Below are 25,078 nucleotides of genomic sequence, written 5' to 3'. Positions count from 1 at the left end.
TTTTTTTTTTTTTTTAAAGCTTTAAGAAAAAGATAGAAGTAAGGAAAGTAAAGAAGGTGCGCAAGAGTCGTGAAGTGCAAGAGAGTGTTGGGAAAAGAAAGCCCCTTAGAAAAGAAGTTAGAGAAGGAAGTAAAGTAAGAAAGTAGACCCTAGAAAAGAAAGAAAAAGAAAGTAAGGACAATCGCTCTATTATAACATTAAACTCCGCAGAGAGACTACCAACCAAGTCTGTTTTTGTTGTTTTATCTCCCAATGCCAGGTCCTGATACCATTTATTTATTTATTTATTTTTAAAATTACTATTGCACCTCATGCTTGTAATAGGTCCATAAACGTAGACCACGTCTTTTGGAATTGGTTTGCTTTACCTGCTAAGAGGAATCTCATCTCTTCCAGATGTAATGTTTCAAACATATTTGATGTCCACATTTTTATTGTTGGTGTGGGCGCATTTTTCCAGAATTTAAGTATGAGCTTTTTTCCCATTATTAGCCCGACATTTGCTTCATTTGTCGACATCCGAACATGTTGTTGAACTTCTCAGAAACATTGGCGTCAGTTAGTTGCTGCCTCACAGCGCCAGAGACTCGGGTTCAATCCTGCCTACGGGTGCTGTGTGTACGGAATTTGTACATTCTCCCCGTGACCTGCGTGGGTTTTAACCGGGTGCTTCAGTTTTCTCCCACATCACAAAGACATGTAGGTTAATTAGTTTAGTTTAGTTTAGAGATACAGCACGGAAACAGATCACCGCACATTAACACTATCCAACACACACTAGGGACAATTTATATTTATACCAAGCCAATTAACCAACAAACCAGCACGTCTTTGGAGTGTGGGAGGAAACCGAAGATCTCAGAGAAAACCCGCGCAGGTCACGGGGAGAATGTACAAACTCCGTACAGATAGTCGGGATGGAACCCGGGTCTCTGGCGTTGCAAGCGCTGTAAGGCAGCAACTCTACCACAGTGGCACCTTTAATTAGCTCAGTAACCATTGAAAATTATCCCTAGTGTGTAGGATTGTGCTGGTATACGGGGATTACTGGGGGTGCGGAGTCGTTGGGCCTAATGGGCCTGTCCCACTTAGGCGATTTTTCAGCGGACTGCCGGAGACTGCAAGTTGCCGGCAGTCGCCAAAAAAAACGGCAACTGGAACGGCGACTGTCAGAGTGGAACACACACACACACACGCACTCACGCACGCACGCACACACACACACACACACACACACGCACGCACGCACGCACGCACGCACGCACGCACGCACGCGCGCGCGCACACACACACACACACACACACACACACACACACACACACACACACACACACACACGCACACACACACACACACGCACATCGCTTCCTTCACCAGCCCGTTATGCAGGTGGGGGACAGGGCAAGCGGGGGGGAGCGCTGTCTAGAAAATTCACACGGTGCAAAGCCAAGGTGATACAAACTCACACCGCGATGAACAGGAAGGTTGGCGCTGTAATTAAAGCGCAGTGTATGTTAAATCCTTTAATAGAGGGGGGGAGAATGAGGGAGAAGGAGTGGAGACAATTTTTAAGAAGCCAGAGATACATGGCTTTGAAGCTCGGCGGACGGACATTAACCGGTCGGTTATTCTTGGTTCTGAAAACTACTGCTTACGTTTTTTTTACCCAATGAGCCAATGAAATTCACCGGTCAACACCGGCAACAACCTACGAGAACCTAAAAGAACCTTCAACCTCCTGGCAACCCACTAGGACCTCCTGGTGACCCACCTACGGCTTGAGAATTCTCGCTACTCTCCATGGCGGCTTAATTCTAGTCGCCATAATGAGGACGCGACTAGTTCCCAGAATGCGGGAACTCCTCACGACCATGAAGGCGACTCCCCGGCAACCACCCGCGAACATGTGGCGACCATGTGGCAACTGCATACTCTCCCGCACTCGCCTAAAAAGTCGCCTAAGTTGGACAGGCCCAAAAGGGCCTGTTTCCTCGTGGTATCTCTAAACTAAACCTGTTGCAATGGGGAAGCAGAATTGATCTGCTGCCTCACAGCGCCAGAGACCCAGATTCAATCCTGACCTCATGTGCTGTCCCTGTGTGGAGTTTGCACGTTCTCCCTTTGTCCCTCATTATTTTTTATAAAGTTATTTTAGGTCTCCCTTCAACCTCCGACATTCCAGAGAAATTAATCCAAGTTTGAGCGTTCTCCCTGTGACCGCGTGGGTTTCCTCCGGGCGCTCTGGTTTCCTCCCACATCCCAAAGACGTGAGGGTTTGTTGGTTGATTGGACTTTTTAAACGGCCTATGTTGGTGGTGGATTTAATCATAGAACAAATGTGAACGGGTGATTGATAGTCGACGTGGACTTGGTGGGCCGAAGGGCCTGTTTCCACGCTGTGTCTTTCAATTAATCAATAAATCAATTCATGTCTAATTTATGGAATTTTGAGGAGCTAAGGGGAAAAATTATCTCACCAAGACAACAAGGTGCTGGAGTAACTCAATGAGTCAGGCAGCATCTCTAGGGAATAGGCATGGATGATGTTTCGGGTTGGGACCCTTCTTCAGACTAAATGTGGTGTGGTGTGGGGTGGGAAGGAGGGAAAGAGCGTTTGGCAGCTCTGGGCCTGTACTGGCTGGATTTTAGAACGATGAGGGGGTGCCCTCATTGAAACGTACAGAATAGTGAAAGGCTTGGATAGCGTGGATGAGGAGAGCATGTTTCCACTAGTGGGAGAGCCTAGTACCAGGCCTCAGCCTCAGAATTAAAGGACTTTCCTTTAGGAAGATGAGTTAGGGCTTTATTCTTTGGAGCGCAGAAGGTTAAGGGGGAACTTGATAGAGGTCTTTAAAATGATGAGAGGGATAGACAGAGTTGATGTGGATAAGCTTTTCCCACTGAGAGTAGGGAAGTTTCAAACAAGGGACATGACTTGAGAATTAAGGGACAGAAGTTTAGGGGTAACATGAGGGGAACTTCTTTACTCAGAGAGTGGTGGCTGTGTGGAATGAGCTTCCAGTGAAGGTGGTGGAGGCAGGTTCGTTTTTATCATTTAAAAATAAATTGGATAGTTATATGGACGGGAAAGGAATGGAGGGTTATGGTCTGAACGCAGGTATATGGGACTAGGGGAGAATACGCGTTCGGCACGGACTAGAAGCATCGAGATGGCCTGTTTCCGTGCTGTAATTGTTATATGGTTATATGGTAATATGGGGAAACTGCTAGAGTCAGTTATTAAAGATGGGATAGCAGCACATTTGGAAAGTGGTGAAATAATTGGACAAAGTCAGCATGGATTTACAAAAGGTAAATCATGTCTGACGAATCTTATAGAATTTTTCGAGGATGTAACTAGTAGCGTGGATAGGGGAGAACCAGTGGATGTGGTGTATCTGGACTTCCAGAAGGCTTTCGACAAGGTCCCACATAAGAGATTAGTATACAAACTTAAAGCACACGGCATTGGGGGTTCAGTATTGATGTGGATAGAGAACTGGCTGGCAAATAGGAAGCAAAGAGTAGGAGTAAACGGGTCCTTTTCACAATGGCAGGCAGTGACTAGTGGGGTACTGCAAGGCTCAGTGCTGGGACCCCAGCTATTTACAATATATATTAATGATCTGGATGAGGGAATTGAAGGCAATATCTCCAAGTTTGCGGATGACACTAAGCTTGGGGGCAGTGTTAGCTGTGAGGAGGATGCTAGGAGACTGCAAGGTGACTTGGATAGGCTGGGTGAGTGGGCAAATGTTTGGCAGATGCAGTATAATGTGGATAAATGTGAGGTTATCCATTTTGGTGGCAAAAACAGGAAAGCAGACTATTATCTAAATGGTGGCCGACTAGGAAAAGGGGAGATGCAGCGAGACCTGGGTGTCATGGTACACCAGTCATTGAAAGTAGGCATGCAGGTGCAGCAGGCAGTGAAGAAAGCGAATGGTACGTTAGCTTTCATAGCAAAAGGATTTGAGTATAGGAGCAGGGAGGTTCTACTGCAGTTGTACAGGGTCTTGGTGAGACCACACCTGGAGTATTGCGTACAGTTTTGGTCTCCAAATCTGAGGAAGGACATTATTGCCATAGAGGGAGTGCAGAGAAGGTTCACCAGACTGATTCCTGGGATGTCAGGACTGTCTTATGAAGAAAGACTGGATAGACTTGGTTTATACTCTCTAGAATTTAGGAGATTGAGAGTGGATCTTATGGAAAATTATAAAATTCTTAAGGGGTTGGACAGGCTAGATGCAGGAAGATTGCTCCCGATGTTGGGGAAGTCCAGGACAAGGGGTCACAGCTTAAGGATAAGGGGGAAATCCTTTAAAACCGAGATGAGAAGAACTTTTTTCACACAGAGAGTGGTGAATCTCTGGAACTCTCTGCCACAGAGGGTAGTCGAGGCCAGTTCATTGGCTATATTTAAGAGGGAGTTAGATGTGGCCCTTGTGGCTAAGGGGATCAGAGGGTATGGAGAGAAGGCAGGTACGGGATACTGAGTTGGATGATCAGCCATGATCATATTGAATGGCGGTGCAGGCTCGAAGGGCCGAATGGCCTACTCCTGCACCTAATTTCTATGTTTCTATGTTTCTATGTTATGAGGAGGAATTTCTTTGGTCAGAGGGTGGTGAATCTGTGGAATTCATTGCCACAGAAGGCTGTGGTGGTCAATTCAGTGGATATTTTTAAGGCAGAGATAGATAGATTCTTGATTAGTACAGGTTTCAGGGAGAATGACGTTAAGAGATTCAAGTGAGTTTATTGTCATGTGTCCCAGATAGGACAATGAAATTCTTGCTTTGCTTCAGCACAACAGAATATAGAAGGCATGAATACAGAACAGATCAGTGTGTCCATATACCATTGTATAAATATATACACACATGAATAAATAAACAGATAAAGTGCAAATAAACAGATAATGGGTTATTAATGTTCAGAGTTTTGTTTGAGGAGTTTAATAGGCTGATGGCTGTGGGGAAGTAGCTATTCCTGAACCTGGTTGTTGCAGTCTTCAGGCTCCTGTACCTTCTACCTGAAGGTAGCAGGGAGATGAGTGTGTGGCCAGGATGTTGTGGGTCCTTGATGATGCTGCCAGCCTTTTTGAGGCAGCGACTGCGATAGATCCCCTCGATGGAAGGGAGGTCAGAGGCGATGATGGACTGGGCAGTGTTTACTACTTTTTGTAGTCTTTTCCTCTCCTGGACGCTCAAGTTGCCGAACCAAGCCACGATGCAACCGGCCAGCATGCTCTCTACTGTGCACCTGTAGAAGTTAGAGAGAGATCAGCCATGATTGAACGGCGGAGTAGACTTGATGGGCCGAATGGCCTAATTCTACTCTATCACTTATGATCTTATGAACTTATAAGAGAGGCAAGACAAAACATGGCAGGCAATAGTTTGGAATAGGCGAGGGAGTGCTTGATAGGCAGATAGTCGCGACAAAGCCCAGAGATTAGAGCAGAAGGTGTGAGACAGTTACATGAGAAATTGTGAAGCCGGAGGAGGGAATTTAAGGGGTGGGGGGTGGGGAGTGACTGAAATAGGTACGTCCAGATAGGGCAGAGGAGATAGGGGTTGCAGGTTTGGGGGAGAGAGGGGAGGGGGAAACATTCTCTCCCTCGGCACGTGACAATGGATTGAATTTTAAATGTGATCCTCATTGGCAGATGTACGGCAGTGAGCTGGAGTGCAAAGACAGGACACCATCACATATCATTCCAAACTCAGGTAAGGTCCACTTTAGTTTATTGTTGCGTGTACCGAGGTACAGTGAAAAGCCTTTGTTGCGTGCTAACCAGTCAGCGGAAAGACAATACATATAGTTACAACCGACCCGCCTGCAGTGTACAGATACATGATGAAGGGAATAACGTTTAGTGCAAGGTAAAGCCAGCAAAGTCCGATCAAAGATAGTCTGATAGTAGTTCAAGACTGCTCTCTGGCAGTCAGGATACTCAGCAGAGAGTATTTGGTTCATTTAACTGTTCTCCCACTTCCATTATAAAGTCATAGAGTGATACAGCGTGAAAACAGGCCCTCCGGCCCAACTTGCCCACACCGCCCAACATGTCCCAGCTACACTAGTCCCACCTGCCTGCGCCTGGTCCATATCCCTCCAAACCTGTCCTATCCACGTGCTTGTCTAACTGTTTCTTAAATGATGGGATAGTCCCAGCCTCAACTACCTCCACTGGCAGCTTGTTCCATACAACCCACCACCCTCTGTGTGGAAAAGTTACCCCTCAGATTCCTAGTAAATCTTTTCCTCTTCACCTTAAACCTATGTCCTCTGGTCCTCGATTCACATCGATTATGTGTTCTCCTTGGATGGGTGGCCAGGATTTGCTGTAACTGGTTTGTACAGAACTAATCACTAATTCTTAAACGTAAGAATGGTCAACCTCAGAACAGAGACGAGGAAACACTTTTTCACACAGAGAGTGGTGAGTCTGTGGAATTCTCTGCCTCAGAGGGCGGTGGAGGCAGGTTCTCTGGATGCTTTCAAGAGAGAGCTAGATAGAGCTCTTAAAGAAAACGGAGTCAGGGGATATGGGGAGAAGGCAGGAACGGGGTACTGATTGGGGATGATCAGCCATGATCACATTGAATGGCGGTGCTGGCTCGAAGGGCTGAATGGCCTACTCCTGCACCTATTGTCTATTGTCAGCATCTTCGTCAACACATAAGGAAACATCCTTACCTTCTGTATCCTTTCCTTACCACCTCTTCCCCATCCAACAATGGGCCACAATGTGCTCCACGCTTCCTTGGCCATCTGTTGCCAGTCCCGATTTGTCCTTGCATCTTCTTACCTCTAGTTTCCTTCCCCCCCCCCCCTCCCCTCCCCACCCCCCAATCCCACCCTCTACTATCAGTCTGAAGAAGGGTCCCGACCCAAAACGTCATCCATCCTTTTTCTCCAGGGATGCTGCCTGACCCGCTGAGTTACTCTAGCACTTGGTGTCCATCCACATCTAGTCGTGTTTATCCAAATGACAGGAGAAGACTTTAGCTATAGGGAGGGTTTGGGCAGACTTGGATTGTTTTCCCTAGAATGCCAGAGGCTGATGGAAGTATATAAAATGATGACGTGCCTAGATAGGGTAGACACTTTTTCCTAGGAGGGAAATATCAATTACTAAAGGCCATAACTTTAAGGTGAGAGAGGCAAAGTCTATAGGAGATTAGACGACCTGTGGACCCTTTGGGTCGCCGTTGTTACGCCAGTCAAGTAATCACGGAAGTATCAGATCAAAATGGCGATCTGAAAATGGCGTCGGTCACATTAACCCTCCCACAACTGTTCACGCGCGGATACCGGGCCCGGCAACCCTCCCCAGGTGCGGCTGATGGGCCCGGCAAGTGGGAGCGCACTGCACAGGCGCGAGCTGCCGTGTTGAGACTTGTCCCGTTCACAGTATAAAGTTCATTAAAGTTTATAAAGTTATTTACTTTGTAAAATATAATGAAACTTGATACTGCACACCGCAGGCGAATTGTGAGTAAGGTGCCCCTAAAATTGTTGCGCTACCGTGTACCGTTTTGGCTGTATTTCGGAAACATACATACATACAAGATGAGACTTTTAGTTATATACTAGACTAAGTGGGACCCGTTGGGTCCCAGCATCACACGGGAGGGCTGGTCACCAACGCAATATTCCACCTGTCCACCAATTCCAATACTGCTCGCCAGTGGGGGGGGGGGGGGGGGCTGTCTGTTGCACTAGTATGGGTGTTGCGGGCTGAAGGTACTGGTTTCCAGAGGGCTAGTATAGATATTGTGGGCTGTATGAATGCTTGGGCAGGTATCCAACTGTTGCAACGATGTTAAAAGCCAAGCCAAGGCAAACAATTGGGCTGCAGACACCCGACAACCAAAATTCATTTTGTGAACACAAACTTGTTAAAAAGGCGATGCAAACAATTGGGCTGCAGCCACCCGACAACCAAAATTCATCTTGTGAACACAAACTTGTTAAAAAGGGCTGCAGTCACTTTACAGCCGCATCGAGGGCACTCACCGTGGAGTAGACTGCGTTCAGTGTTATTCGCAGCTCAGAGAGCCGTGACCCTCTCGTTTCCTGGTCTGGCAGAGACTGAGTGAGGCATGACACTTCCTGGTTTTATAGTCCCTCCCCCTGCCGCCAGCGGGGGCAGCAGAGAGAATGGGGAATTTTGTAAAAACATTAATATCTCTCTTATTTTTCATCGACGGAAAAAAAACTCCGCACCCATACGGCGGAGGGGAGCTCTGAGCGAGGTGGCCAAAAATGACGGCCGTAGGTGTCGGCGTTCTCTCGGAAATCGCAGCACAGTCGGCCAAAAGCGGTCAAGATCAGAGATTTAGTAATATAGATAGATAGATGTGCGGGGCGAGTTGTTTACACAGAGAGTGGTGGGTGCCTGGAATGTGTATGTGGGGAAACCGATAGGATCGTGGAGACAGACACAATAGTGGTGTTTAAGTGACTTTTAGTAAGCACACGGATGTGCAGGGAAAGGAGGGTTATGGAGTATGCACAGGTAGATAAAAGTTCGCCTTAGCATCATGTTCAGCATCGGCATTGTGGGCCGAAGGACCTGTTGGTTAGTTTAGTTTAGAGATCCTGAATATGGGAGCTGTCTGTGCGGAGTTTGCACGTTCTCCCTGTTGACCGCGTGGGTTTTCTCCGGGTGCTCCGATTCCCTCGCACACCTGCAAGATGTGCGGGTTTGTAGATTAATTGGCCCTCTGTAAATAGTCCCCAGTGTGTAGGATAGTGCTAGTGTACGGGGTGATCGCTGGTCGGCACGGACTCGGTGGGCCGAAGGGCCCGTTTTCGCGCTGTATCACTAAACTAAGCTAAACACTGTGTACATTCCCCGCCAATAATATGCAGGACTTTTAACTATTCTTTTCCTGAAGAGAGACTCAAAAAGCTGGAGTAACTCAGCGGGACAGGCGACATCTCTGGAGAGAAGGAATGGGTGACGTTTTGGGTCGAGACCCTTCTTCCTCGTTAGGACCCCATTTCCTCATGTCCTAATCTTCCCAATCGATCTCCTAATCTTTTCCTGACGTGTTTTCTTGCAGTTCATTCCCTTCGACCAGCAGATGTGAAGGTGATTGGTGCATTGGGAGACTCCCTGACGGTCAGTGTGAAGTTTTGTAACTAACTCCGACGAGCACTATTTTTAAAAGCAAATTAAATATCGCTGTCATAAATCATAATGTCATAAGTGACAGGAGCAGAATTAGGCGATTCAGCCCATCAAGTCTACTCCGCCATTCAATCATGGCTGATCTATCTATCCCTCCTAACCCCATTCTCCTGCCTTCTCCCCATAACCCTTGACACCCGTACTAATCAAGAATCTACCTATCCCTGCCATAAAAATATCCACTGACTTGGCCCCCACAGCCTTCTGTGGCAAAGAATTCCACAGATTCACCACCCTCTGACTAAAGACATTCCTCCTCATCTCCTTCCTAAATGAATATCCTTTAATTCTGAGCCTATGACCTCTGGTCCTAGACTCTCCCACTAGTGGAAACATCCACTCCACATCCACTCTATCCAGGCCTTACACTATTCTGTACGTTTCAATGAGGGCATTGTGCTAAAATTTGAATATCTTAATCAACCTCAAAAAAATAACAGAAGTATGATAACATATCAACTGTCCTGACTGTAGACAAAAATGCTAGGGAAACTCAGCGGGTGAGGCAGCATCTATGGAGCGAAGGAATAGGTGACGTTTCGGGTCGAGACCCTTCTTCAGTCTGAAGAAGGGTCTCAACCCGAAACATCACCTATTCCTTCAGTCTGAAGAAGGGTCTCGACCCGAAACGTCACCTATTCCTTTGCTCCATAGATGCTGCCTCACCCGCTGAGTTTCCCCAGCATTTTTGTCTCTGTGATAGGTCTAGACAATAGACAATAGACAATAGGTGCAGGAGTAGGCCATTCGGCCCTTCGAGCCAGCACCGCCATTCAATGTGATCATGGTTGATCATCCCCAATAATACCCCGTTCCTGCCTTCTCCCCATATCCCCTGACTCCACTATCTTTAACTAGGTTATTAATCCCCAACCATCTTTTATTTATACATTTATTGCCATAGTCAACCAGGAATTTAAAAACACCATTAACATCATAAATTAATAAAATGGATATTCATGATTTTGTGATGTCTATCTTCGATTTAAACCAGCATCTGCAGTTCTTTCCTATACACAGGCTGGTTTACAGTTACATTTATTCTGCCACAGTCCCGAGTGTGGGAGATGTGGTGCCTCACACAGACAGACACCAGAAAGGCAAGTGTAGATACTGTACGTGTAAGAAAGAACTGCAGATGCTGGTTTAAATCGAAGGTCGGCTCAAAATGCTGGAGTAACTCAGCGGGACAGGCAGCATCTCTGGAGAGAAGGAATGGGTGACGTTTCGGGTCAAGACCCTTCTTCAGACTGATGTCAGGGGAGGGGGCGGGACAGAGATTGAATGTAGTTGGAGACAGTAAGACTGGTGGGGGAAGGGGGAGGGGATGGAGAAAGCTATCTGAAGTTAGAGAAGTCAATGTTCATACCGCTGGGGTGTAAACTACCCAAGTGAAATATGAGGTGCTGTTCCTCCAATTTGCGCTGGGCCTCACTCTGACAATGGAGGAGGCCCAGGACAGAAAGGTCATTGTGGGAATGGGAGGGGGAGTTGAAGTGCTGAGCTACCGGGAGATCAGGCAGGTTTAGACGGACCGGGCGGATGTGCGTAGTGGATACTGTGGTTGTATTGACCTACTCACCACCACCACCGACGTCTTCCATGTGGTGTGAGGTATGTGTGGTGGGAGATGATGAGAATATGGGCAAGGATGGATTAGTGTGAGTGGGTGATCAATGGTCGATCAGGACCTAGAGTGGTAGAATAATAGAGCACGGAATCAAACTCCAGCAAGATGCCCAGGTCCATTTGCCCTCTTTTGATTCATATACCCCCAAACCTCTCCAATCCACATACCTGTTAGAGTCATAGAGTCATACAGGTTAGGAGGGAGAGATAGATCAGCCATGATTGAATGGCAGAGTAGACTCGATGGGCCGAATGGCCTAATTCTGCTCCTATGACATAACGCAGGACCATATCGAAAGTCATGGGAAAATATTTTATGAAGACCCAACTAACTGCAGATGTTTGAATCTCATCGTGCATAGTCATAGAGTCGTACAACACAGGAACAGGCCATTCGGCACAACTTCCCCATACTAACCATGTCGCTAAGACCAAGGTTAATGTGCTCCAGGTCTCAACTCTTATCCTTAGATGCTGCCGAACCCACTGAGTTACTCCAGCACTTGGTGTCATTTTTTGTATACCACCTTCTGCAGTTCCTTGTTTAGTTTAGTTTAGAGGTACAGCACGGAAACAGACCCTTCGGCCCCACTGAGTCCATGCCGACCAGCGATCACCTGTTCACACTAGTTCTACCTTATCCCACTTTCTCATCCACTCTCCACACACTCGGGGCAACTTTACAGAGGGCCGACTAACCAACAAACCTGCACGTCTTTGGGAAGTGGGAGGAAACTGGAGCAGCCGGAGGAAACCCACGCGGTCACAGGGAGAACGTGCAAACTCCACAAAGACAGCACCCGGGTCTCTGGCCCTATGAGGCAGCAGCTCTACAGGTTGTGCTACTACACCTCTCTCGAAGTTGCCGCCATCTACACTAGTCCCACCTGCCTGTGTTTGGCCCGTATCCCTCTAAACCTACCCTGTCCATGTACCCGTCCGAATGTCTTTTAAATGTATTCTCAGTACATTCTGAGAAAAGTACAAAGTGCTGCAATAACAGCTCTGTGGTGCAGCGGTAGAGTTGCTGCCTTACAGCACTTACAGCACCAGAGACGCTAGTTCGATGCTGCCTGTATGGAGACTATGGGTGCTGCCTGTATGGAGTTTGTACGTTCTCCCCGTGACCTGCGTAGGTTTTCTCCGAGATCTTCGGTTTCCTCCCACACTCCAAAGACATGCTGGTTTGTTGGTTAATTGGCTTGGTGTAAATGTAAATTGTCCCTAGTGTGTGTAGGATAGTGTTAGTGTGTGAGGATCGCTGGTCGGTGTGGACTCGGTGGGCCTGAAGGGCCTGATTCGGCGCTGTATCTCTAAACTAAAGTCGGTGGGTCAGGCAGCATCCTTGGGAGGGAATGGACAGACGATGTTTCGAGTCGGGGCCTCTTCTTCAGACTCACGAGAAGAAGAACCTCTTTGGTCTTCGAGAGAGAGGTCAACACTGCTCCTTATGTTTCGCAGGCGGGGAATGGGATCGGTTCGAAACCCAACGATGTCCTGGATGTTTTAACACAGTACAGAGGGCTGCCCTTCAGGTAGGTGACTCCGCAACCCACAGAAGAGCAACAGTGAGCAGCCAGTTAGAGATACAGAGCGCTGATGGTCTTGCACTAGAGAGTCACGGAGCCATAGTCACATAGCACGGAATCAGGCTCCTCGGCCCAACAGGCCCACACCAGCCAATAATCAAATACTACGATACGAAACAACTTTATTTACCCCAGGGAGGAAATTAGTGAGCCAGCAGTCAGAAAAAACACAAAATACATGAAACATGAAATTAAAGTGATGAGTGGAAAGTCCAGGATTGGGGATGTGCAAAGATTGGGGAGGGGGGGGGGAGGGGGTAGTGTCAGTCTCAGTCTACCCCATGACAGAAGGGGGAGGAGTTGTACAGTTTGATAGCCACAGGGAAGAAGGATCTCCTGTGGCGTTCTGTGCTGCATCTTGGTGGGACCAGTCTGTTGCTGAAGGTGCTCCTCAGGTTGACCAGTGTGTCATGGAGGGGGTGTAAACCTGTACGCCTTCCAAAGATGTACAGGTTTGTAGGTTAATTGGCTTGGTGTAAATGTAAATATTGTCCCTAGTGGGCGTAGGATAATGTTAAGGGCCTGTCCCACTGAGACGATTTTTTAGGCGACTGTTACAGTCGTGGCAGGTCGCCCGAAAAAGAAAATCTGGACCCCCCCCCCCCCCCCACGACAATGTCTACGACAATTTATTATCTAGTTGACGTCAAGCTACAGCAAGCTACCGACAACCGGCGACCCATTAGGACGTCCATCTACGACCACACCTACGACAACCTACGTCCACACAGGTGACAACCTACGACAACCGAAGTCAACCTCCGTCCACCCGCGACAAGCTACGACAAGCAACGACCCTGTCGGCAACCACTGAAGACAATTCAGTCGCCGGTACCTGTCGCCGGTTGGCGTAGGTTGACGTAGGTAGTCGCCAATGGAATTCACCAAAGCCAGCACCGGCGACAACCAACGTCACCTGGCGACAACCTGCGTCATCCTGGCGACAACCTACGACAGCATCTACGACAGGAGAAGACAAGCTACGTCAAGCCCACAGTCGCCGAATAGTTTTGAACATTTTAAAATACAGCGACGACCAGAAAAACGTTACGACTCTTTAGGCGACTTGAGGAGACGACTCACGACCATACAGGCGTCACCCCGCGACCATGTAGTGACAGCCTAGTCGCCTGTAGTCGCCGAAAAAAAGTGGGACAGGGGCTTTAGTGTGCGGCGATCGCTGGTCGATGCCGACCAGGTGGGCCGTAAGGCCTGTTTCCGCGCTGTATCTCTAAACTAAACTAAAGTGGGTTCTAGGTGATCCCAAATATCACTTGGGTTCAGGTTTAGGTTTATTTTTTTCATTGTTACGTTTACCGAGATACAGTGAAAAGCTTTATCTTACATACGATCCAAACAGATCAGATAACACTGTACATACTTACAATCTGGTCAAACTCAAGTACCACAGGTAGAGCAAAGGGGAAGATACAGAGTGCAGAATCTTAGCATTGTAGCGCACCAGTTCCACAGACAAAGTCCAATGTCCACAATGGGGTAGAGGTGATTCGGACAGGACCCTAGCACATGCGGACAGTGCCCCAGTTTTTGGTACTGCTTGTATTTATACAAACTCTTGAAAGTATATCGTGAATTTAGACTTGCTAGTGTGGAGTTGTATCTGTTTTGCTTGCTTCTGTAGAGTCATAGAGTGATACGGCATCGAAACAGGCCCTTCAGCCCATCTTGCCCACACCGTCCAACATGTGTGTCCCAGCTACACTAGTCCCACCTGCCCGCTCTTGACCCATATCCCTCTAAACTTGTCCTATCCATGTACCTGTCCAAATGTTTCTGAAACATTGCGTTTATTACCTCTCAGCTACCTCATCCTCCTCGAGCATCTGTATCAACGTTACAAGAAAATATGAAAAATATAAAATGGTTCTAAAAATATTTTTTCCAGAGCCTGATTAATATATTTGTTCTATGTTTATATTTTGTGTACAGCATTGGAGGGGATGGATCATTGCAGACCACCACAACTCTGCCAAGTAAGCTAATCAATATGACTTTAGTGGAGTAACAGCATCTCATATTTCGCTTGGGCAGCTTACTGCCCAGAGGCATCAATATTGAGGTTGTAGGAGGTGGTAGGTAGGTCGTGATGCTAGTCGTAGGTACTCGTGGCATCAAGTAGGTCGGGGCGTTTTTCTTTTTTTTTAAATATATTTATTAGAAGCCTATACATATCATAACCAAAACACAATTTGTTTACCAGTTACATATTAACACAGTTTCTGTTTATTTTTTATAGATTTTTTTGAGATAGATCTATAGAAAGAAGGGAGGGAGAAAAAAGAAAAGAATAGGATAAATTACCAATAACACAATTTTGTAGATAGGTCCGTAGATTATAAAACGTAACTATTCATCCAATCCTGGATTCAAGTTTCAGTCAGGCTTCCGTGCCGAACCAATTTACCCTTTCAGAAAATCAATAAATGGAGACCATATTCTAGCAAATATTTCTGGTTTGTCAATTAAGACAAATTTAATTTTTTCCAAGTGTAAGGTTTCGGACATCTCCATAATCCACATTTTAATTGTGGGGGTTTCTCCAAAATTTTAATATTAATTTTTTCCCAATTATTATACTATAATCAAGGAAATATCTTTGGTTTATTGTAAGTTTTAGGCTTTGTTCTGATATTCCTAATATTATTAGTTTTGGATCAGAATCCAATTGGATATTAACAACTTCAGAAATAATTTAAAAAATGTAAAGGTCGGGGCGTTTTTTAGCATGATGATAAATGTTCACGAGTAAAAAAGGTCGTGAATTAGGTTGTGAATTAGGTCGTGAAAGTGGGACAGGCCCTGTACTTTTCCAATCCCCTTACCTACTCCAACTTCTCCCACTCTGAACGCAACCCCCCCCCCCCCCCCCCCCGCTCACTCTGCAACAAACCCGACATTATCATCAAACTCCCCGACAAGGGAGGTGCCGCGGTAGTCTGGCGCGCTGACCTCTAACGGGCTGAGATCAGGCGACAACTCTCAGACACCTCCTCCTACTTACCCTTGGACCTTGATCCAACATATGAGCACCAGGCCATTATCTTTCAGGGAGTCTGAAGAAGGGTCCCAACCTGAGCTACTCCAGCACTTTGTGTCTGTCTTTGGTATACACCAGCATATATAACCACATAACAATTACAGCGCGGAAACAGGCCGTCTCGGCCCTACAAGTCCGTGCCGAACAATTATTTTCCCCTAGTCCCATCTACCTGCACTCCGACCATAACCCTCCATTCCTTTCCCATCCATATACCTATCCAATTTATTTTTAAATGATAAAATCGAACCTGCCTCCACCATTTCCACTGGAAGCTCATTCCACACCGCTACCACTCTCTGAGTAAAGATGTTCACCCTCATGTTACCCCTAAACTTCTGTCCCTTAATTCTGAAATCATGTCCTCTTGTTTGAATCTTCCCTACTCTCAATGGGAAAAGTTTGTCCACGTTAACTCTGTCTATCCCTCTCATTTTAAAGACCTCTATCAAGTCCCCCCTTAACCTTTTGCACTCCAGAGAATAAAGACCTAACTTATTCAACCTTTCTCTGTAACTTAGTTGCTGAAACCCAGGCAACATTCTAGTAAATCTCCTCTGTACTCTCTCTATTTTGTTGACATCCTTCCTATAATTGGGCGACCAATATTGTACACCATACTCCAGAATTGGTCTCAACAATGCCTTGTACAATTTTAACATTACATCCCAACTTCTATACTCAATGCTCTGATTGATAATGGCCAGCACACCAAAAGCTTTCTTTACCACCCTATCTACATGAGATTCCACCTTCAGGGAACTATGCACAGTTATTCCTAGATCCCTCTGTTCAACTGCATTCCTCAATTCGCTACCATTTACCATGTACATCTTATTTTGATTTGTCCTGCCAAGATGTAACACCTCACACTTATCAGCATTAAACTCCATCTGTCATCTTTCAGCCCACTCTTCCAAATGGCCTAAATCTCTCTGTAGACTTTGGAAATCTACTTCGTTATCCACAACACCACCTATCTTAGTATCATCTGCATACTTACTAATCCAATTTACCACACCTTCATCCAGATCATTGATGTACATGACAAACAACAGGGGACCCACACCACAGATCCCTGTGGCACCCCACTAGTCACTGGCTTCCAACCTGACAAACAACCATCCACCATTACTCTCTGGCATCTCCCATTCAGCCACTGTTGAATCCATCTTGCTACTCCACCATTAATACCCAACAATTGAACCTTCTTAACCAACCTTCCATGAGGGACCTTGTCAAAGGCCTTACTGAAGTCCATATACACAACATCCACTGCTTTGCCCTCATCAATTTCCCTAGTAACCTCTTAAAAAAATTCAAGGAGATTAGTCAAACATGACCTTCCAGGCACAAATCCATGTTGACTGTTCCTAATCAGACCCTGTTTATCCAGATGCTTATATATATTATCTCTAAGTATCCTTTCCATTAATTTGCCCACCACTGACGTCAAACTAACAGGTCTATAATTGCTAGGTTTACTCTTAGACCCCTTTTTAAACAATGGAACAACATGCGCAGTACGCCAATCCTCGGGGACTATTCCCGTTTCTAATGACATTTGAAATATTTCTGCACATGGATGAAGCAGATGGTGGCCAGAAGATTGGGGTGGGAGTATTCTCAATCCACCTTTGAGCAATGGATGTGTCGGAAGGAACTGCATTTGCACCATGGTTTACCCCGAAGATAGACACAAAATGCTGGAGTAACTCAGCGGGTGAGGCAGCTTCTCTGGAGAGAAGGAATGGGCGACGTTTCGTGTCGAGACTCTTTGGGAGAAACTTTTTTGAGTCACTAACCTCGACGGAAATGCGATTTTTCTTCGTGTCGCATCCCCCCCCCATGGCCTAACAACGTGGAGTGGTGCGGCCTTTCCCGAAGGCCAGCCCGGAGCTTCAAGCTGTGGGCGCGCGGACTTTAACATCGTGGAGCCTGCGATCATCCTGTGGACTTTAACACCTTGAAGCCAGCGGTCTCCGGTAAGAAGCGGCTGACTCGGGAGCTCCGTGCCACGGAGTGTTCCGATCCGTCCCAACGCCGGAGTGTCAATCATCCCGACGCGAGGGCTTCGGACATTGGACGGTCGGCAACGGCGACGGCGGATGATTCAAGGCCCCGTCCACCACGGATGAATAAAGGAGGAAGATGAGTTAACTTTATTGCCTTCAATCACAGTGAGGAATGTGGATTCCACTGTGGTGGATGTTTATGTTAACTTTTATTTAACGTGGCTGTGTGTCTTGTTGCTTTTCACTTGGTATGGCTGGATGGTAACTCAAATTTCACTGTCCGTTAATCGGTACATGTGACAATTAAATTCGAATTTGAACACAAACTTCAGACCCAAAACGTCACCTATTCCTTCTCCCCAGAGATGCTGCCTGTCCCACTGAGTTACTCCAGCATTTTGTGTCGATCTTCGAGCAAGGCCTGATGGGACGCCTTTCCCATTCAAATCTCCCTGCTGGTCTCATTCATTGCCAAATCAGCCCATGAGAAAATATCACTGGTTGTGATCTTGCCCTGCACCATGCAACGGCCAGAATCAATTCCCCCTGTAATATCTGCCTCGTTTTCTCTCCCTCAGATATCCTCCGTGAATTTAACCCTGGTTTGACAGGGTTTTCGACTGGGAAAGGAGGCGTTGAGAAGCCGAACGTGTTCCTGAATCAAGCTGTCCCCGGGGCCTTGGCTGGGTACGTTCTCTCCCCGTGACCGTTATCTTGAAAGGTCAAGGTTTGACCCTGGGCCTACGCTGGGTTTCTCATTGTTACCTGTGCGGGGGGAGGTTGTTCGGTTCTTCCAGGGGTGGTACGGCGGTGCAGCGGTAGAGTTGCTGCCTCACAGCGCCAGAGACCCGGGTTCCATCCCGACCACGGGTGCTGTCTGTACGGAGTTTGCATGTTCTCCCCGTGACCGCGTGGGTTTTCTCCGGGTGCTCCGGTTTCCTCCCACATCCCAAAGACGTGCAGGTTTGTAGGTTAAATGGCTTCTGTAAATAGTCCCTAGTGTGTGGGATAGTGTTAATGTGCGGGGATCACTGGTTGGTACGGACTCGGTGGGCCGAAGGGCCTGTTTCCGCGCTGTATCTCTAAATTTAAGAATAAGGGGTAGGCCATTTAGGACTGAGATGAGGGGACATTTTTTCACCCAGAGAGTTGTGAATCTGTGGAATTCTCTGACACAGGAGGCAGTGGAGGCCGATTCACTGGATGTTTTCAAGAGAGAGTGAAGGGCCTGTCTCACTTACGCAACTTTTTCGGCGACTGCTGGCACCCGTCATAGGTCGTTGCAGGTCGCCAAAATGTTCAACATGTTGAAAATCCAGCGGCGACCAGAAAGATTCTACGACTCTACGACGCTACAACGCTACGACATGTCACGGGGTGAAGCCTGTATGGTCGTGAGTAGTCGCCCAAAGAGTCGCACCTTGTTCTGGTCACCGCTGGATTTTCAACATGTTGCTGAAGGCCTCCAGCTCCTCGATCTTAGTTCGCAGTGCGGACGGAGATACGATACGGAAAAAAATCGCATCTCGGTCGAAGTAAGAGTTTCAAAAAAGTTCCCCCCCCCCTCCCCCCACCCACCCCCCACATAAAACAAGGCTAAAGAACAGTAAAAACATAGATTTAACACATACTAAAAAAACAACAGAGAAGGAAGGGACAGACAGACTGTTAGCGAGGCAGCCATTGCTGGCGCCACCCGGTGGAGTTTAGAAGGATGACGGGACCCCTTAGTGAAACTTACTGAATAGTGAAAGGCATGGATAGAGTGGATGTGGAGAGGATGTTTCCACTAGTGGGAGAGTCTAGAAACAGAGGTCACAGAATAAAAGGACGTTCCTTTAGGAAGGAGATGAGGTGGAATTTCTTTAGTCAGAGGCTGGTGAATCTGTGGAATTCATTGCCACAGAAGACTGTGGAGGCCAAGTCAATGGATATTTTTAAGGCAGAGATAGATAGATTCTTGATTAGTGCGGGTGTCAGAGGTGATGGGGAGAAGGCAGGAGAATGGGGTTAGGAGGGAGAGATAGATCAGCCATGATTGAATGGCAGAGTAGACTTGATGGGGTCGAATGGCCTAATTCTGCTCGTATGTCTTATGAGCTTATGAACCTTAAGGCTTGAGATGTGGCTGCTTACATCTCCATGTTATCATTCACCAAGTATATTTTCTCTCCGTACATCTAGAGATCTTCCAGGCCAAGCACGAAGACTGGTGAACATCATGAGAAACAATTCGGTGAGATTTACTTCATTTGCATTTTTTTCCTTTTTTGAATCTTTGATCAAAGCAGTGAATGGAATCCATCCACTTTTATCCCACAAATTCTTCTCTACCCATGTACTGATTACAGGGTCTCCTCTATATCCCATAGCTCCGCTCTCACTCCCCATCCCCCCACTCGTAACATGAGTCCCCCTTGTCCTCACCTTCCACCCTACCAGCCGTCACATACAACAGATAATCCTCCGACATTTTCGCCACCTCCAACGGGATCCCACCACTGGCCGTATCTTCCCATCTCCACCCCTTTCGGCTTTCCGCAGAGACCGGTCCCGTAACTCCCTGGTCAATTCATCCCTTCCCACCCAAACCCCCTCCCTCCCCGGGCACTTTCCCTTGCAACCGCAGGAAATGCTACACTTGTCACTTTACCTTCCCTCTCGACTCCATCCAAGGACCCAAGCAGTTGTACCAGGTGAGGCAGAGGTTCACCTGCACCACCTCCAACCTCGTCTATTGCATCCGCTGCTCAACATCGGTGAAACCAAGCGTAGGGTTGGCGATCGTTTCGCCCAACACCTCCGCTCGGTTCGCAATAACCAACCTGATCTCCCGGTGGCTCAACACTTCAACTCCCCCTCCCATTCCGAATCCGACCTTTCTGTCCTGGGCCTCCTCCATGGCCAGAGCGAGTCCCACCGTAAATTGGAGGAGCAGCACCTCATATTTCGCTTGGGCAGTTTGCACCCCAGCGGTATGAACATTGACTTCTCCAATTTCAGGTAGTCCTTGCTTTCTCCCTCCTTCCCCTCCCCTCCCCAGCTCTCCCACAGCCTACTGTCTCCGCATCTTCCTTTCTTCCTTTCTTCCTCCCAACTCCCCCCCCCCCCCACATCCACATCAGTGTGAAGAAGGGGCTCGGCCCGAAACGTCACCTATTCCTTCGCTCCATAGATGCTGCCTCACCCGCTGAGTTTCTCCAGTATTTTTGTCTACCTTCGATTTTTCCAGCATCTGCAGTTCCTTGTTAAACAAATACCTTGTCATTGTACCCTCGACGACAGCATCCTCGGGCAGCTCGTTCCATGTACACCGTGTGAAGAAATCTTTGCTTAGATCACTTCAAAAGGCGGCGCAGCGGTAGAGTTACTGCCTCGCAGAGCCAGAGACCCGGGTTCCATCGTGACTACGAGTGCTGTCTGTAGGGAGTTTGTACGTTCTCCCCGTGACCTGCATGGGATTTCTCCGGTTTCCTCCCACACGCCAAAGACATGCTGGTTTGTAGGTTAGTGGGATTCTGTAAAATAGTAAGATTAAACGAGAACTTACCGGTTTGAAGTTTGATCGTTATTTTATGAGGAGTAACGTTGAGGGAATACGTGAAGAACCCCGCCAGGACGCATGCGTGTCATTCTTCAAAGCAGCGGTGAGAAATCACAGATAACTGTAATGACTAAACATAGTAAGATTAGAGAAGAGATACCAGTTGAGTATATGATCAAGGGTGGGAGCGGAGGGCACGTATTCCCTCAACGTTACTCCTCATAAAATAACAATCAAACTTCAAACTGGTAAGTTCTCGTTTAATCTTACTATTTTACTTTGGAGTCACGTGAGTGACTACGTGAAGATTTTAAAGCTCTGTGATTTCATGCCGTGGAAAACGAGTCCATGCATCACATCTGCCTTGATTATGGGGAGAATAGTGTTAACATCATTAGACATCAATACGATATTGAAAACAACGATAAATTTATTAACGCCAAATCATAGCCTCTATTTGTGGGGTAAAATCATATTACAGAACTTAAATTGTTTCTGCAAATGTTCCAGGTTCAATGACTGGTTTATTATAAAATCGTTGGAAAGTTCTCTCCGTTGACCATCCTGCTGTCTTGAGGACTTGGTCCATTGGAACATCCAACTTCATAGCTGCCGATGTAGCTGCAGCCCTGGTGGAGTGAGATTTAAAAATGTTAGTGTCTACTCCAGCCTTTATTAGGACCTGTCTTAGCCATCTCGAGATGGTCTGGGCTGTCACTTTTTTGTGTGGCTATTTGTAGCTGATTAAAAGTGCCATTTCTTTGCCTCTGCTGATCTTTGTATACTCCATATATAATAGTAAGTGAGTTACAATACAGAGACGATCATCTGTCGGGTAGGCCCTGAATTCTATTTTTAGCCCTGCTGACCCCTGTCTGTTCTGTTTGACTAATTCATAGATGTGAAAAGTCAAATTCCCAGATGAAATAGTCATGTTGTCCAGCCTTAGTTTCTGTAGCGACTGGACCCTTTGTGCCGTGACCAAGGCCATCAGCATGACTGTTTTCATTGTCAGTTTCTGTAGGGACAGAGCTGTAGGTGGAGACCAGTTTCTTAACATGGTCAGTACAATGCTCACATCCCATATTTGGGTGTACCTGGTTCTTGGGGGATTAGCATTAAAAATGCCCCTCATGAGTTTGGTTACCAGGGGGTGTGTCCCTACAGAATGCCGCTCTGTTCCTTGCCACAGGTATGTTGACAGAGCACTTCTTGCGCAGTTGATGGCACTATAACTGAGCCCCTCATCGTAATGGAGGCTTGCCAAGAATTCCAGACCAGACGGGATGTTGATTGATCTGTGGATGAGGTTATTGTTGTGACAGTACTTTTCCCATTTCTTGATGTACACCAAGTACTGTTTTTTGGTGGACTGTCTGTGGGCCGATGCAATCATATCCACTGTTCGGTCCGTCAGTCCCAGGTGTAGTAGAGGTGCTTTCAAAATCTACAAATGAATAGGTTTGTATAATTATGACATGGGTGACTTTCCCGTGTTACGGGATGAACCAGTAAATTAGGTCTATGATGGATGGTGATACATGGTTCTAATACCATGTCGAGTATCACCGGGAACCATGGTTGAGTAGGCCAATCGGATACTATCAAAATACCAGACGCAGAGTCTTGCTGTATTTTCCTTAATACCCGACTGATGAGGCAGAAAGGAGGGAATGCATAAATAAACAATTTCCCCCAATGCAGCGAAAATGCATCTGTTGCCGCTGCCCCAGGGTCTGGTTCCCATGAAACATAATTTGATAACTGGTGATTGAGCCTGGATGCGAAAAGATCGATATCTGGTGTTCCATACCGTGCTGTAATTTCAGCAAATACATTTTTATCCAACATACATTCAGTGTTTTCATTGAATTTGCGTGACCCGGTGTCTGCCACTAAATTTAGTTTACCTGGTAAGTAGGTAGCTGATATCCAAATATCTCTCTGGATACACCATTGCCAAATTGTGTTGGCCAGATTGTCACATGATGTCGATTTGTTTCCACCCATATGGTTGATATATGCTACCATGGTGGTGTTGTCAATTTGTAGTCTAACATGCTGGTGATATAACCCAGAACAATATGACTTAAGGCCATGGAATGCACTTAACATCTCCAGGTCATTTATGCCCAGTGTTTGTAATAATGATGCCTCCTGTGCATTCCATCTCCCTCCACAGCTGGAGATGGAATTGGTAGCACCCCAACCAAGTGCACTGGCATCAGTTTGTAGTACCATAGGCGGGTTGCTGATAATGATTGGATTGGAACAATGCCTAATGTTATGTTCCCACCATTTTAGTTTCATTATGGCTTCTGTTGGTAGCTTCATTGGTCTGTCAAAATGACCACCATTAATTTTGAGTGCTCTTATTTTCGCTCTCTGTAAATTTCGATAATGTAAAGGTCCGAATTGTGTGGCTGGAAACGCAGCCACTATCTTCCCAATTATTCTTGCTACCAGTCTGATGGATGGTTTAGTGATGTCAATGATTTTGCTGCAAGCCTCTATTAAGGCTGTAACCTTTTCTTTCGGCAAAGTCACTGACATGTGAACTGAGTTAATGGTGAACCCAGATAATCCATTTTGGTTGAAGGCGTTAATTTAGACTTAACTGGATGGATGATAAAACCCAGTTTTTCAAATAATTGTTTTGTGGCTGTTACCGCTTGTTTAGCCAATTCCAAAGTTTTGCCCACAATATCATGTGTGCCCACACTATCCTGCACAAACTAAGGACAATTTGCACTTATACCAAGCCTATTAGCCTGGAAACCTGTACGTCTTTGGGGTGTGGGAGGAATCCAAATATCTCGGGGAAATCCCACGCAGGCCATGGGGAGAACGTACAAACTCCGAACAGATAGCCGGGATGGAACCTGGAGCGCTGTAAGCTCTGTAAGGCAGCAACTCTACCGCTGCACCACCGTGCTGCCCTAATTGACTAATTAACCCATAACAGATTCCATACTGGGATTCCAGCATTCCTCCACTCAGAACGCTTGGGGCAGCAGCTGTAAACCATGCACTCATTCTCATGGCCCGCTTTTCTTCAAAATCTCCCCTTCCCCTGTTAGAGTTCCATTCTTTTACAATCTTATTATTTCACACTCCACATATACACAATCAAGTCAAACTCAAGTACAATAGGTGGATCATTCCCATGGGCTTGTACATTCTGGAGTTTAGAAGGATGAGAGGGTTCTTATTGAAACATACAAGATTATTAAGGGCTTGGACATGCTAGAGGCAGGAAACATGTTCCCGATGTTGGGGGAGTCCAGAACCAGGGGCCACAGTTTAAGAATAGGGGGTAAGCCATTTTGAACGGAGACGAGGAAACACTTTTTCTCATAGAGAGTTGTGAGTCTGTGGAATAAGTATGTCATCTAGATATGCCATTACCATGTGTTTTTGTTTCCGCAGAAACGCTAGGGCTGGTTTCAAAATTTTTGTGAACAGCCTGGGGGCTGATGTTAGCCCATTAGGGAGTGCCCTGTATTTCCAGCTCTGACCCATCCAGTTGAATTTAAAATAACATCTGTGGTCACCTTTTATGGGTACTGTATAGTAAGCATCTTTTAAATCGATGCTTGCCATGTAGTAACCTTTGGAAATCAATTGCTTAGCAGTAACAAAGGTTTCCATCTTGAAATGAATATATTGTACGAAAGTATTCAAAGTAGTCAAATCGATGATGATGCGGCAACCACCATCTTTCTTGTTTTTGATAAAGATGTTGAACACGAATTCCTGTGATTCGTGTTGGGTTTTCTCAATTACTCCTTTTTTATAAAGCCGCTGTAGTTCAGCATGTGCTTTTGATTTTTCTATGCCTGTAAGCACGAACATTCGGTTCGGTACATGCTGAACTGGAGGGTTATGTTTTTGTATACATTCTATGGTATAACCCTGGATACTGCTTAAAATATAAGTGTCGGTAGTTAACTTATTCCATGCATCCAGATAGTATTGTAATCTCCCACCAACCTCCATGCTCCCTTCGATTCATAAGGAACCAGACCCAC

The 25,078-nt window shown here is 46.5% G+C and overlaps 1 protein-coding gene across 1 annotated transcript in view; it reads left to right on the top strand.

The window, feature by feature from the left end:
* plb1 (phospholipase B1) overlaps positions 1 to 25,078 on the top strand; it is a 144,859-nt gene that overhangs the window by 53,855 nt on the left and 65,926 nt on the right. The window contains exons 19-24 of the mRNA XM_033020479.1: positions 5,676 to 5,736; positions 9,085 to 9,143; positions 12,303 to 12,376; positions 14,381 to 14,424; positions 18,082 to 18,190; positions 19,688 to 19,739. Of these exons, the coding sequence (XP_032876370.1) occupies positions 5,676 to 5,736; positions 9,085 to 9,143; positions 12,303 to 12,376; positions 14,381 to 14,424; positions 18,082 to 18,190; positions 19,688 to 19,739 (399 nt within the window). The remainder of the gene's footprint in view (positions 1 to 5,675; positions 5,737 to 9,084; positions 9,144 to 12,302; positions 12,377 to 14,380; positions 14,425 to 18,081; positions 18,191 to 19,687; positions 19,740 to 25,078) is intronic.

Source organism: Amblyraja radiata, chromosome 5 (genome assembly GCF_010909765.2).
Source record: "Amblyraja radiata isolate CabotCenter1 chromosome 5, sAmbRad1.1.pri, whole genome shotgun sequence".
Taxonomy (NCBI): Eukaryota; Metazoa; Chordata; class Chondrichthyes; order Rajiformes; family Rajidae; genus Amblyraja; species Amblyraja radiata.
This window is presented reverse-complemented; position numbering and strand designations above follow the sequence as displayed.